General features: G+C 42.9%; 1 protein-coding gene across 2 annotated transcripts in view; it reads left to right on the forward strand.

Annotated features, from left to right (window-relative positions):
• LRP2 (LDL receptor related protein 2) overlaps nucleotides 1–12,146 on the forward strand; it is a 176,544-nt gene extending 164,398 nt beyond the window's left edge. For both annotated transcript variants that reach the window (XM_043894725.1, XM_043894726.1), the window contains 8 exons: nucleotides 821–911; nucleotides 1,799–1,866; nucleotides 2,055–2,172; nucleotides 2,664–2,790; nucleotides 4,048–4,155; nucleotides 5,795–5,899; nucleotides 10,408–10,479; nucleotides 10,652–12,146. In XM_043894725.1, coding sequence (XP_043750660.1) covers nucleotides 821–911; nucleotides 1,799–1,866; nucleotides 2,055–2,172; nucleotides 2,664–2,790; nucleotides 4,048–4,155; nucleotides 5,795–5,899; nucleotides 10,408–10,479; nucleotides 10,652–10,813 — 851 coding nt within the window. In that variant the 3' untranslated portion in view covers nucleotides 10,814–12,146. The remainder of the gene's footprint in view (nucleotides 1–820; nucleotides 912–1,798; nucleotides 1,867–2,054; nucleotides 2,173–2,663; nucleotides 2,791–4,047; nucleotides 4,156–5,794; nucleotides 5,900–10,407; nucleotides 10,480–10,651) is intronic.
• Nucleotides 12,147–12,612: the final 466 nt, after the last annotated feature.

Genomic DNA, 12,612 nt, shown 5'->3' on the forward strand with positions numbered 1-12,612 from the left:
TCCCTAACTAGTACCCAGTGCTTGAGAAGGATGATAGGAACATCATCCTGTTCACTAGCCGCCCATGTTGCGGCTCACATTCTGGGGAAATGAAGAGGCATAACCATGTTCTGCCACTAGGGGGAGCAAGCAGTGAAACAAGGCACCACCTGTTGACTCTTCCCAATCAGGCTGAAAAGTTGCAGGTTTAGAGCAAGAACTCAGCAAGTAACCGCCGCTTCCGCGCTCTCTATCCCCACTCTGTCCCGGTGCTACTGGGGAAGTATTTGCAAGATTACGACCTTTAGCAAGGGTAATTCTGAAGGTCTTAAAAAATGAGATCTCCTATCAGCTATCAAGCATCTATTGATCTGTATCTTTGTGTCTGTTTATTGATCAATGGATTGCTGATGCTTCAGAGCCTTTAGTGGATGTTTCAGGGTGTGCCTAAATTGAGCTCTTGGTTTAACTGGGTTCGAAAAGAAGCATTCTGAAAACTTCAGATGAAAATGTGAATGTCTAGGAGATTTACCACAATGTTCTTTTTCACTATTAGTGTGTGTTTTCAGGAATCTAGTATCTCTCCACTATTTGGGGGGGGGGGGGGGAGGCTGCTATAAACTGCCTTTTTTCCCCCTATTAAATATATGTTAGTACCCAAGACCTTATTGATAAAGGAATTCATCTGACTTAAGGGCAAGTTATCATTTTGATAGAGAGGAAAATCAGCTGCCCCACTCCATCCACTCCCTACTCCAGCTTGGGCTGAAACGAGTTTGCAGGTTGGGGGGCTCTGCTGAGTGTGGCTGACTCACACATGTGTGACTTTCCCTTTCTGCAGCCATCGTAAATGCTATCAGCATGCCTTCTCCATGCAGGTGTATGAATGGAGGAAGCTGCTATTTTGATGAGAATAACCTCCCCAAATGCAAGTAAGTCTGAATGTTGAGGTCTGAACTGTAGGTCTTACCCCTTCTGGGGGAAATTTGAGACCCTTAAAAACAAGCACAAGAGCTTTGTCAGTTTGCATATCATAATCAGCTTGCCCTCCAGTGGGGGAGTCCACAGAGAACTAAGGCAGTGCTTCTCAAAGTATCATGTGCTTTAGAATCACCTGGGGTTTTGGGAAAAATTGCCCATCTCATTCACAGGGATCCTGCATTTCTAACTCCTGGGGGGAAAGAAAGTGAAAGTGACAGTCTCTCAGTTGTGTCCGACTCTTTGCGACCCCGTGGATTATAGAGTCCACGGAATTCTCCAGGCCAGAATACTGGAGTGGGTAGCCTGTCTCTTCTCCAGGGGATCTTCCGGACCCAGGAATCGAACCAGGGTCTCCTGCATTGCAGGCGGGTTCTTTACCAGCTGAGCTACCAGGGAAGCCCCACTCCTGGGGGGATGCCACAGAATTGTGTGCCCCATTTTGGGGAGCAAGAAATGACAGCCCAATTTTCCTCCTTACCTGGGATTGCTGATTTTAACTGTGAGAGAGCAGCCATTAGCAGAACTGCTTCAGTGCCAAGCTCTCCAGAGGAAGAGACTGGGCTAAAGATTTGGAAAACGAAATTATCAAGAAAGCTCTTCACATGGTGCACAAAGATATTTAATGAAAGCATGTCCAAGGGAAAAACACGATGAAGGTTTCCGGGTTTACTCTCCAAGGGAGAATTCCATAGATTAGAGAAGACACCAGTAGGTCGATTTGATGAGGCTGACTCCGTAGATGGCATAGCTGTTCCCTGTGAAAGTGAATTTCCATAGTCAGATTAGAGTTAAACCTAAGGAAGCAACAGCTCATGAATGGTTCTTCCTTTCCTTTCAGGTGTTCTAGTGGCTACATGGGAGTATATTGTGAAATGGGGCTTTCACAAGGCGTTCCTCCAGGAACAAGTAAGTTTTAACGATAATGAGGGATCTGGGACTGCATCATACTCCCTCAGTTGGGTGCTGTCTATAATCTGTTTAACTCACTTTCGGAAGAAGTAAAGGTTCTCGCCCCCAGGCCCTGCTGCTCAGCCAGCTCACTCTTTTCCTTCTTCTCATGTTCATACATTTGCTTCTTCTTCCCTCTTCGGCAGCGGCATCCGTGCTGTTGACAGTCATCTTGATCATCATAATTGCTGCTTTAGCCGCTTTCGGATTTTTCCACTATCGGAAAACTGGTTCCATTTTGCCTTCTCTGCCCAAGCTGTCAAGGTCAGTTTCATTATGTGGAATATTGAGTTTAGAAATCTGTATGATCTGTAACCACATGAATAACTTAGTTCTTCTTTTTCAAATTAAAAATCATCCTAGAGTGTTCATCTACTCTGCATAAACAAAAGATGCTGAACTGAAAGCAGTCACTTCTTCGATTGCTTCTCTAAAGCCCAAGTACAAATCACATTTTAGAGTGTAAATGGTTGTGTCTACCAGGTTGCAGTGTAGAACAGCGTCAGCTGTGTGAGGGGCCAGGCTTTCTTTCCCCTAGTGCCCGGCTGGCCCTCTCCTGGTCCTTAAGCATCCAGGAATGTGCTTGAGCACTTCTGGGTGACCAAGGGAATTTACTCCTGTACATGATATGTAAATTCAAAAGTGGGATTCAAGCCTTTCAATGAAGTAAGCAGTTAGCTAGGAAACTAGCTAGGCAATTATTGCAAAAGATTTAAAAAAAAAATAACAAGACACGTTTGATTATTTCTTTTCAGCCTAAGCCATCTGAAATCCTCTGAAAATGGAAATGGGGTGACCTTCAGATCAGGGGATGATGTGAACATGGATATTGGAGTAACTGGTTTTGGGCCTGAGTCTGCTATTGACAGATCGCTGGCGATGGTGAGTGTGGTTACAAAATGACTATTTGAAGGTTATCATTTTTACTGCTTTATCAAAGAAATACTTAAGGAAAATATATTTATTTATTTATTTGGGTGCATCGAGTCTTAGCTGCGGCGTGCGGGATCTTCATTGTGGCACATGGACTCTCTGGTTGAGGCCCATGGGCTCAGTAGTTGAGGTACCCGGGCTTAGTTGCCCTGCAGCATGTGGGATCTTAGTCCCCCAATCAGGGATTGAGCCTATTCCTTGCATCACAAAGTGGATTCTTAACTGCCAGACCACCTGGGAAGTCCCGAGAAACACAAGGGAATAAAATTCACCTAGTGAAAAAAAAAAAAAAAGAAATACAGTATGCCCCTCAGAAGAAAGTCTTCACTCTACAAAGTCCTAACTTTGAGCTTGTTGCAGAAATGTGTCTAAAAACATTAGTAATGAAATTGAAATGAACCCCTGAGCCAGAAGTAAGTCATACTGTTGACCTGGAATCCTGCACAGTTTTAAGTTTAATTGAAATCTTAAAACAATCTATGTTTTGGGGAAACAGGGGAGAGGGACCATGATATTCTGTCTTTAGTTGATGACTTTTTATATGTTAAAGGAAGAGGCAGGGAGATACATGTTGCCTAGTCTCATATATTTTCCCACCGATATAGTGTTGGGATAAACATGGTTTTTGAGTCAGTGATTGGTTCAAATCACAACTCTGCCAGCTTCTAAGTATGTGATAGTAGCATGGAGCTTGACTTTCATCCCCATCTGTAGAGTGATCCCTCCTGTGAGGACCAAATACTTTATGAGTGGACTAGGATCCACTGCAATGTTTATATTTGGTGATGGGAAGCCATTCTCGGCCTTCTGCCTCCTCCCCAAATCTTTCCTCTTTTGTCCCTGCCTAAAAGTGTAGTGTTATCCATTCTTCTTTCCCCTTCTGCCTCTTCTCTTTGCTTCTCTTCCACCTCCCACCCTTCTATGTCCAAAGCCAACCCCCAAGTGGCTTTGCCTTAAGGAACCATAGAGTACTTAGAAATGGGAAGAGTGTTTTTATTTCCCCGAGCTGATGAGTTAGAGCATTTACGTTGCTTTACACAGTGTTTGCCTTATGGAGGTCTTGTGTCTCTGCTGGCTTTTCTTTTTTTGGCAAGTTATCTTTTGGGCCCGTTCGGCAACGCACCTAACATACCTCCTGTAAGGAGTGCATCTTCTGCTGTGTGTGAACCAGGCTTGCATGGTATAATCCTTTTTATCCTTCATCAGAATGAACATTTTGCCACAGACTTCGGGAAGCCGCCCATAATATTTGAGAACCCGACATACACCTCCAAGGACACTGCCATCACAGCGGCTCAGCCAACATCAGCCCCGGTGAGAAACCACAGTCCTTTCTGACAGTTGCTGCTGCTGTTGAGTCTTGTTCTTTGGAATAATGTGCCTTTAGCATCCTCCCAGCCTTCCCTCCATGGACGGAAGCACGGTGGTCCCTTCCTCGGCTTCACGCTCTGCAGTCACAGGACGGGCCCAAGGACAGAAGACCTGAAAACAATCAGAATCTTGGGTTTTGGCCGCCATTCTGGGGGTGCCAGCCAAGAGCAGTTTCATCCTGAGTGGCAGGGCATTCAGAGGCATGGCGGATGTGGTGCCTGGCACACACAGGTGCTTTGTGAATATCTGTGGGCTGAGTGAGCGGACAGTCCTCAGGCCATTATGCAGAGGCCTGGGGGACTGGGCCCACACTGTCTGGTCCTTACTGGTATCATGAGGGTGTAATATGAGGTGACTTCCCTGCTCGCCTTTCTCATACTTTTCTGGAAAGTGCAGAGGTCTCTGAGTTTGGTAGACGGATACCAAAACTTCCTTTGGTACAGTCCCATTACTCACTTATCTTTAAGAGGAGCAGAGCGATAAATGAGACAGACGGACGGAGGGACATTTTGTCATTAGGTCCGGGTCAGTAGTCCCAGTGCTACTGCCAGTACCTGTCACTTGTCAGTTAGCCCGTCTTCTTGTCAGAACCACTAGAGCTAAACTTCTTTTGAATCAGGAGATATAGTACATTTTAGTATGACAGAAATATTTGAATCTCAAAAGCATTTTGCCTGATTCTTCAACATCCAGATAGTAAAATTTTAAATCACATGATAAAATAGATTTTTGGTATTTTCCCTTGAAATAAAATGAGGCCATGTTTACAAATGGGTTTCCCTTGTAGCTCAGATGGTAAAGAGTCTGCCTGCAGTGCAGGAGATCTGGGTTTGATCCCTGGGTCGGGAAGATCCCCTGGGGAAGGAAATGGCAACCCACTCCAGTGTCCTTGCCTGGAAAATCCCATGGATAGAGGAGCCTGGTAGGCTGCAGTCCATGGGGTCGCAAAGAGTCAGGCACGACTGAGCAACTAACACACAGACACACACAGACACACACGTTTACAAATACATTTCCAAGTTTGAGAAGAAATGAATTGGTGAATGTAAAAATACAGGAAAAGTGGTGAATTTCTACCCTGTAATCTATTAATTCTATATGCAGGGTAATTTGTGCTTTTAAGAGGGAACCTTGGAATCACGTGACTGTTACAGAAAATATCTAGAGGAATATTAATGTCATTATGCTTCTTGTTTTAAAAATTTTATTCTAAATAGCCAAAGGTAAAACACTCGGTTCACCAGTGAGTTTGGGAGTAATTCATACCAGAAATATGGTCAGCAGTGGGAGTAAGGGGCCATAGAGAAAACCATAGAAGTTGCTCTCACTCAATGAGAGTGTGATTGGTAATGAGTGGATTTGTCTCCCAAGAATAAGGCATGAGATAGACAACTTAGTAGTTGGTGCTTCTGATTTGGGGGAGATGAGAGTGATGTTTATTGCTGGACCACAGGGCTGTTTTCATGTAATAAAAATGGTGCCTGGTCATATTTGTGGGGGAGCAAGGTGGTAAGCAGAATCAAAGAGTTGATAAAGCAAAAATTCTTTGAAAACTGAATAATGGCTTTCCATATGCACACAGGTAACCGAATCTGGAACAGTGTATAACAAAAACTACGGCAGTCCCATAAACCCTGCTGAACTAGTTACAGACACAAAGCCAACTTCCTCAAGTGATGAAACTCAGGTAACAGTGACTGGCATGATATGGGATTTGGGAAGGACTTTGGAATTGCTGGGTTTATTAATCCTAGGCAAACTAGAGAGACCATGATAGGCTCACAGATCCCAAAATGTGTAGGCAATTAGTAAAGATGATTTTAAAAATAATAAATTGAAAAAATTCTACTGAGTAAAGCTACATTCTAACATTGAGTTGGGTATGATGTTCCTTGTGACATGGGAGACAAAGCAGGAAAGAAGGGTGGCATACTTCTGAACCCAGCCTCTTCAAATCAGAGGCATTTAATTTGAGCTAACAACTTAAAATGAGTAAACACCTCACCGTGTCAATGCTACATATAGAGAACCTTTTCCTTTCCCGTGCAATGCAATTTTTCTGCCGTGTATGTCTTTGTTCCCTTAATAATGCATGTTGCTTTTACTCTACTGTTACTGATGCTCACCACTTGATGGCACTAATCTACACTCGCTTGATCTTTCCATCTAACATCATTGTCCTCAATGTGCCAGGCACAGTGTTTAATACCGAAGAGTAAAAGAAAAAAGAACTCTAGATGAAGCTTCTCTATCTTGTCTGCAGACCCTTTGAAATTTGTAAACTATGTGGTCTGCAAAGAGAAATTCAATAAATTTGATACAAAGCTTTACATGAATGGATAATATATCATTAGTTTTAATAGACACATAGGAAGAAGCTATTTCAGATATAGCTGACTGATTCTGGGCAACTATTTTACCTCTGGGCACTGTTGGCACCTTGGGTTGGGCAGTCCTTTGTGGCACAAAGCTATGCTGCATATTGCTGGACATTTTCGTGTTCCTGGCCCCTGTCCACCAAGTGCCCGTAGTTTTCTCCAATGCATTGTGATCCCTCCCCTACCCTCAGCCCCTAAACATACACTCCAGTTGAAAACAGTAGGATCTGGAACCTTCTAAGGTTCTATGACTTTTGTGAAGTTATATAGAGGAACAAAAACCCAAGGGTAGTCCATTTTATAGAATAATCCCTGTTCTCAAATTGCATAATCTATAAACAAAATTAGTGTCTGCAAAGTCATGCTGGATTCTCAGCACTTCACATTGCTTCCTGTTCTGCTCATTCAGGTCAAAATAAAAGTTGAACTAAATTGATGCTAATGAGGAGAGCTTATAACAAAGGTGCCTTTGTCCACCTTTTCATCTTTCATTTACTAATTCCTTCTTATACACACACACACAAATGTAGTCTTAGGAATTTCCACTTTCATATTTTTGATATTTCATATTTTCAAACAATTGCATATTTTTCTTTAAGCTACATTGAAAACTTTATTTTGCAGACTGCTTTTTCCACAGACACCAGAATACCTAAATGTCACATGTTGGTTCCCCAAGTCTGACTCGGCCCCGTGGCAGTGCCAGATCTACATTATATTCTCAAGTCCAGTGATCCCCTCCTTTGGACAGAGCTCTCTCCTAGCTGAGCAGGAAGGGGAACATGAAGGGGATTCGGCAACCTCCGCCCTGCACAACAGTAATCAGAAACACTGAGAGATTCTCTCAAGTAGAGCAGACCTTTACCAACCGCAGTCCTTTTCTTTCTCATCTCCATCTTTGCAATATACTGGCTCTTCTTACTTTTTTCTTTTTTTAATCAGTTGAGTCTGAGGCCCTCTAACTTCTGTCCTCCATGGTATGTCCAGGGATTTTTCTATGATCTTTGCCTCCTGGGAACTGAGATAACAGCCAGAGTGGCTATAGAACCCCTTGGTTAGGATGACCTTAGGTTGACATTAATGTGCCAGAGAGGCTTACCTTTTTCTCTTTCATCAATAAATCTGCTCAAAGGACTCGAAAAACATGAACTCCTTGGTTTAGTTCTGTCATTTTCAAAAGCTGTGTTGACATGCATTGGACTTCCCAAGAAGATAACAATGAAAATCACCGCTGCTTCTTTTGTTAGTAATCACTCAAGTCCTTGGGGCCATCCCACACTGAAGCCATGAGTTTGGGCCTTCCCCATTAAGGGTAGGTTACTAGAGGCCAGGCTTTGACCTGAGTATCTCCATCTTCCCCTTGGTGGTGGCTGTGTGCTGAGTAGGTGCTCAATTAAATGTGAGTGAATGCCTTCTTCCACTTCTGTATTCACGTGATCTCTAGTCCTTCACATGTTGGCCCTCTACTTTCAGAGAGCAGGAGACACTTCATAAAACACACGTGCTACTTCAGCTACCTGCAGGAGGGCATGGTCTGTTTCCCAGTCTCCTGTTCTCTTGTCTCCTTCCAGCTGGCAGCCAGAGCTGTGGCCAGCACTCTACCATGGGCAGCTTTTCTGTAAGACAGGGGCCGTTCATCATAGTCCAGGGTGATTTCTCTTTGGGTTCCTTAGTTTTGAGGCATCTGAATCCTAGAGGCATTGCCTGCTCCCCTACCTACAATTTCGTTCAGTGATTTTGCTGAGACTTCCTTTCCTCATCTGCAAAATAGATATAATCAGAGCCTTTGCCTTGCAGAGTCATTGGGAAGATTAAATCAGATATGTGCAAGACTCTTAGAATAGTTCCTGACAAATAGTAAGCACTCAATCAATGTTCACAGTTCAGTTCCGTGACTCAGTCGTGTCTGACTCTTTGTGACCCCATGAACCACAACATGCCAGGCCCCCCTGTCCATCACCAACTCCTGGAGTTTACCCAAACCCATGTCCATTGAGTTGGTGATGCCATCCAACCATCTCATCCTCTGTCGGCCCCTTTTCCTCCTGCCCTCAATCTTTCCCAGCATCAGGGTCTTTTCAAATGAGTCAGCTCTTTGCATCAGGTGACCAAAGTATTGGAGTTTCAGCTTCAACATTAGTCCTTCCAATGAACACCCAGGACTGATCTCCTTTGGGATGGACTGGTTGGATCTCCTTGCTGTCCAAGGGACTCTCAAGAGTCTTCTCCAACACCACAGTTCAAAAGCGTCAATCCTTTGGCGCTCAGCTTTCTTTATTGTCCAACTCTCACATCCATACATGACTACTGGAAAAACCATAGCCTTGACTAGATGGACCTTTGTTGGCAAAGTAACGTCTCTGCTTTTTAATATGCTGTCTAGGTTGGTCATAACTTCCCTTCCAAGGAGTAAGTGTCTTTTAATTTCATGGCTGCAGTCACCATCTGTGGTGATTTTGGAGCCCCCCAAAATAAAGTCAGCCATTATTTCCACTGTTTACCCATCTATTTGCCATGAAGTGATGGGACCGGATGCTATGATCTTATTTTTCTGAATGTTGAGCTTTAAGCCAACTTTTTCACTCTCCTCTTTCACTTTCATCAAGAGGCTCTTTAGTTCTTCTTCACTTTCTGCCATAAGGGTGGTGTCATCTGCATATCTGAGGTTATTGATATTTCTCCTGGCAATCTTGATTCCAACTTGTGCTTCTTCCAGCCCAGTGTTTCTCATGATGTACTGTGCATATAAGTTAAATAAGCAGGGTGACAATATACAGCCTTGGCGTACTCCTTTTCCTATTTGGAACCAGTCTGTTTTCCATGTCCAGTTCTAACTGTTGCTTCCTGACCTGCATACAGGATTCTCAAGAGGCAGGTCAGGTGGTCTGATATTCCCATCTCTTTCAGAATTTTCCAGAGTTTATTGTGATCCACACAGTCAAAGGCTTTGGATATGGATGGAAATAGTCAAAGCAGAAATAGATGTTTTTCTGGAACTCTCTTGCTTTTTCTGTGATCCAGCGGATGTTGGCAATTTGCTCTCTGGTTCCTCTGCCTTTTCTAAAACCAGCTTGAACATCTGAAAGTTCACAGTTCACGTTAGTTGTTTCTAAAAATTTTTTTTCCTTCCAAACATTCTGTAGTTACGTATTTGATTTCTCATTGATCCAAGATTTAGGAGAGAGGGTTTCACTTTCCAAGTGGCTGCATTTTTTGTGTTGTTTTGTGTTACTGTAGTTTATACTTTGGCTGTTAATTGTTGGTTTTATGTACTGTTCTGGAATCAGTTGGCATGAGGGATCTGAGTTCCCTGATCAGGGATCAAACCCGTGCTCCTTCATTGGAGGTGCAGCCACTGGACCGCCATGGAAGCCCCTGTTAGTTGTTTTTGTTATCATCATAATGGCAGGAGGAAATGGTGACAGGATACGAAATATGACTGAGTTGACCAAGGATCAACACGAGATGAGGGTTACAGTCTGGCTTATTCCTTAAAGTTGCAGGCAGCCCCTGAAGAAATCTCTTGCCTGTCTCTGTCAAAGCTTCTAGATTCTCGGGCACAGATTCTGTGAACTATACATTTCGGATCAAGCAAGTATTTTGAGGTTATTAGATGATGAGAGCCCAGAGAGTTTCAGTGACCCTTCAGGGCCTACCCATGGGAGAATTGAACAATTTCCTGCATGGGCCGGGTCATGTGGTCCCAAGTTGTAAATTGTTTTTTCCCTCTGTAAGAGGAAATTTTAAAACCTAGGCTGGGGGGAAGAAACAAAAAATTCCATTACGGAAAGTTTTCTGTTTCCTCTTTTTCCTTTAGCCAACAAAATGGAATATCTTCAAAAGAAAACCGAAACAAAATACCAACTTTGAAAATCCATTCTATTCTGAGGTAATTGTTAACAATTTTTCTCAGCCCAGGCATTCTTTCTTAGCATTAACTTGCTAAATCGGGCATGTACTCAGATTATTCTGAGCAAATTGGCCACAATTTGTCTTTACACAAAACCATTTTCCATCCTGTTGGAAATAAGTGACAGATTCTTGTTTCTTTGTGGTTTTAGATGGAGAATGAACCAAAGGTCAGTGCTGCTGTGACCCCACCTCCATCACCTTCTCCTCCTGCTAAGGTTTCTTGGAAAAAAGGCTCAACTCCAGGCTATAGTGCAACAGAAGACACGTTTAAAGATACTGCAAATCTTGTTAAAGAAGACTCTGAGGCATAACTGTGCTGGCTATTTAGGGAATAATTAGAAACACACTTTTGCACATTTTTTTTTTTTACAAACAGATGAAAAAAATTAACATTCAGTACTTTATTAAAAGAATATATTTTCCCCCCATACTCCTGTAGTTGGTACTGTTTGTGAAAACAATGCCTTGTGTGTCTTTTTTACTCATCTCATATTTTTACAACTAATTATCACCTTGTACTATATGTATATCTTTGCACTGAAACTCTCTGAAGGTAATGCTATAAATATATTGTACATTTGTAAATTTTGGAAAGATTATCACATCATTAAATTTGCTAATGAAAGTATCTGCTGAATTGGTTGGTGATCATTACATTCAGTGATCCACTGAAAAAAGGAATTGACTCAAGGCCTTTAGCAATGTCAGAAGAAGAGGCACCACCCTAAGACCCTATAGAATTATCAAGGAAGGGAATCCAGGCCCCACTCTTGGGTCCATTTTCACACATCAGCATGTAGTGTTCAATTTGACCTGATGAATAGCATATCCATGGAGATGCAGGTGATACAGAAGGTTGAAAAACTATTCAGTTCCACCCTTCTGCATGTTGGCATTGTCCAACCAGAGCTCTGTTTCCTATTATCTCCCTAGCTACCAAGTCAACATGTTTATGTTAATGTCTGAGAAAAAGCTCATGTCCTTAAGTCTAAGTATCCTGCAAAGAGTTTGTAATCTAGTCACATGAACTTTCATTTGATGGACCATAGGGTGATCGACACCCTTTCCTAGCATCTCAGGTGGTCACCTACTCTAGAAACTGGAGCTGAATGAATGAAAAGCAAATCTGTCTTCATAAAGGAAGGTGCAAAGCAAATACCAGCAAAGCAAAGCCAGCTGGATTTTGTGTTTCTCTGTGTGAAAATTTTCCTTATAACGACTATTTATTTTCTCAGTTGAACATGAATAGAAAGGGAAACCATTCTTATTGAGCCTTGCTTAGGTCCTTTAGCAAAATCATAAGTTTGTATCAGAATGTATTGCAGAGTCTAGCCTTCCTCCTGAATCTAGACTCTAGTCTCCACAGCTGGAACTGCGGCAGGAATACAGGTTCCACACTAGATAGCATTCCCAGTTCTCTGTGCTAATAATGCACATTTTACAACAATGAATGAATGAGTGTATAAATGGACAGATGGATGAATGAAACACGTACTACTGATGATTTTATTCCCGAGTTCTCAAAATATTTTTTTGCTCATATTTTGAGTGCTTATTGTAATTATTTTGAAATGTACTTTGATTAGAAAAGCAAATGGAAATGATGCTGCTGAAAATTTTCTAATAAAGGTGTATTTTATCAGACTTCTTCTGTGTGCTTTATAAACCCAGGTCATGAATTGGTTGTATTTTGCTGTGCGTGGAGCTTGGAACTTTGAGCGCTAGGCATCAGGGAACCAGGAACGCCCCGGGTTCAAGAGGGGAGGAGAAGGAAGAGGAATCCACAGGTCATGTAGCCCTGAAACTGGCCTGGGGCTGGTGAACACAGGAGGATAAAGTATAGGTTTCCACCTGAACTCTGGGCAGGCAGCCCCCTCAGTTGCCTTAAAGAGTCATCCAGCCCCCCTCCCCTTTCCTTCCTCGCACCCTAGGACCCCAGCCAGTTTCCCACTTTGGATCTGATGGTGATGGGAAGGTAGCAGCAGGGTCACAGCTGGAGAGGATTTTGTTCAGCTTGGGCTTTGGGCTCCAATGGGGTGTGTGAGCCATACCAGCCCAAAGTCAGAGGAAAAGGGAGTTCCAAAACGGTTGTGATTTCCACCTTTGGTAT

This window comes from Cervus elaphus, chromosome 33 (genome assembly GCF_910594005.1).
Source record: "Cervus elaphus chromosome 33, mCerEla1.1, whole genome shotgun sequence".
Classification (NCBI taxonomy): domain Eukaryota; kingdom Metazoa; phylum Chordata; class Mammalia; order Artiodactyla; family Cervidae; genus Cervus; species Cervus elaphus.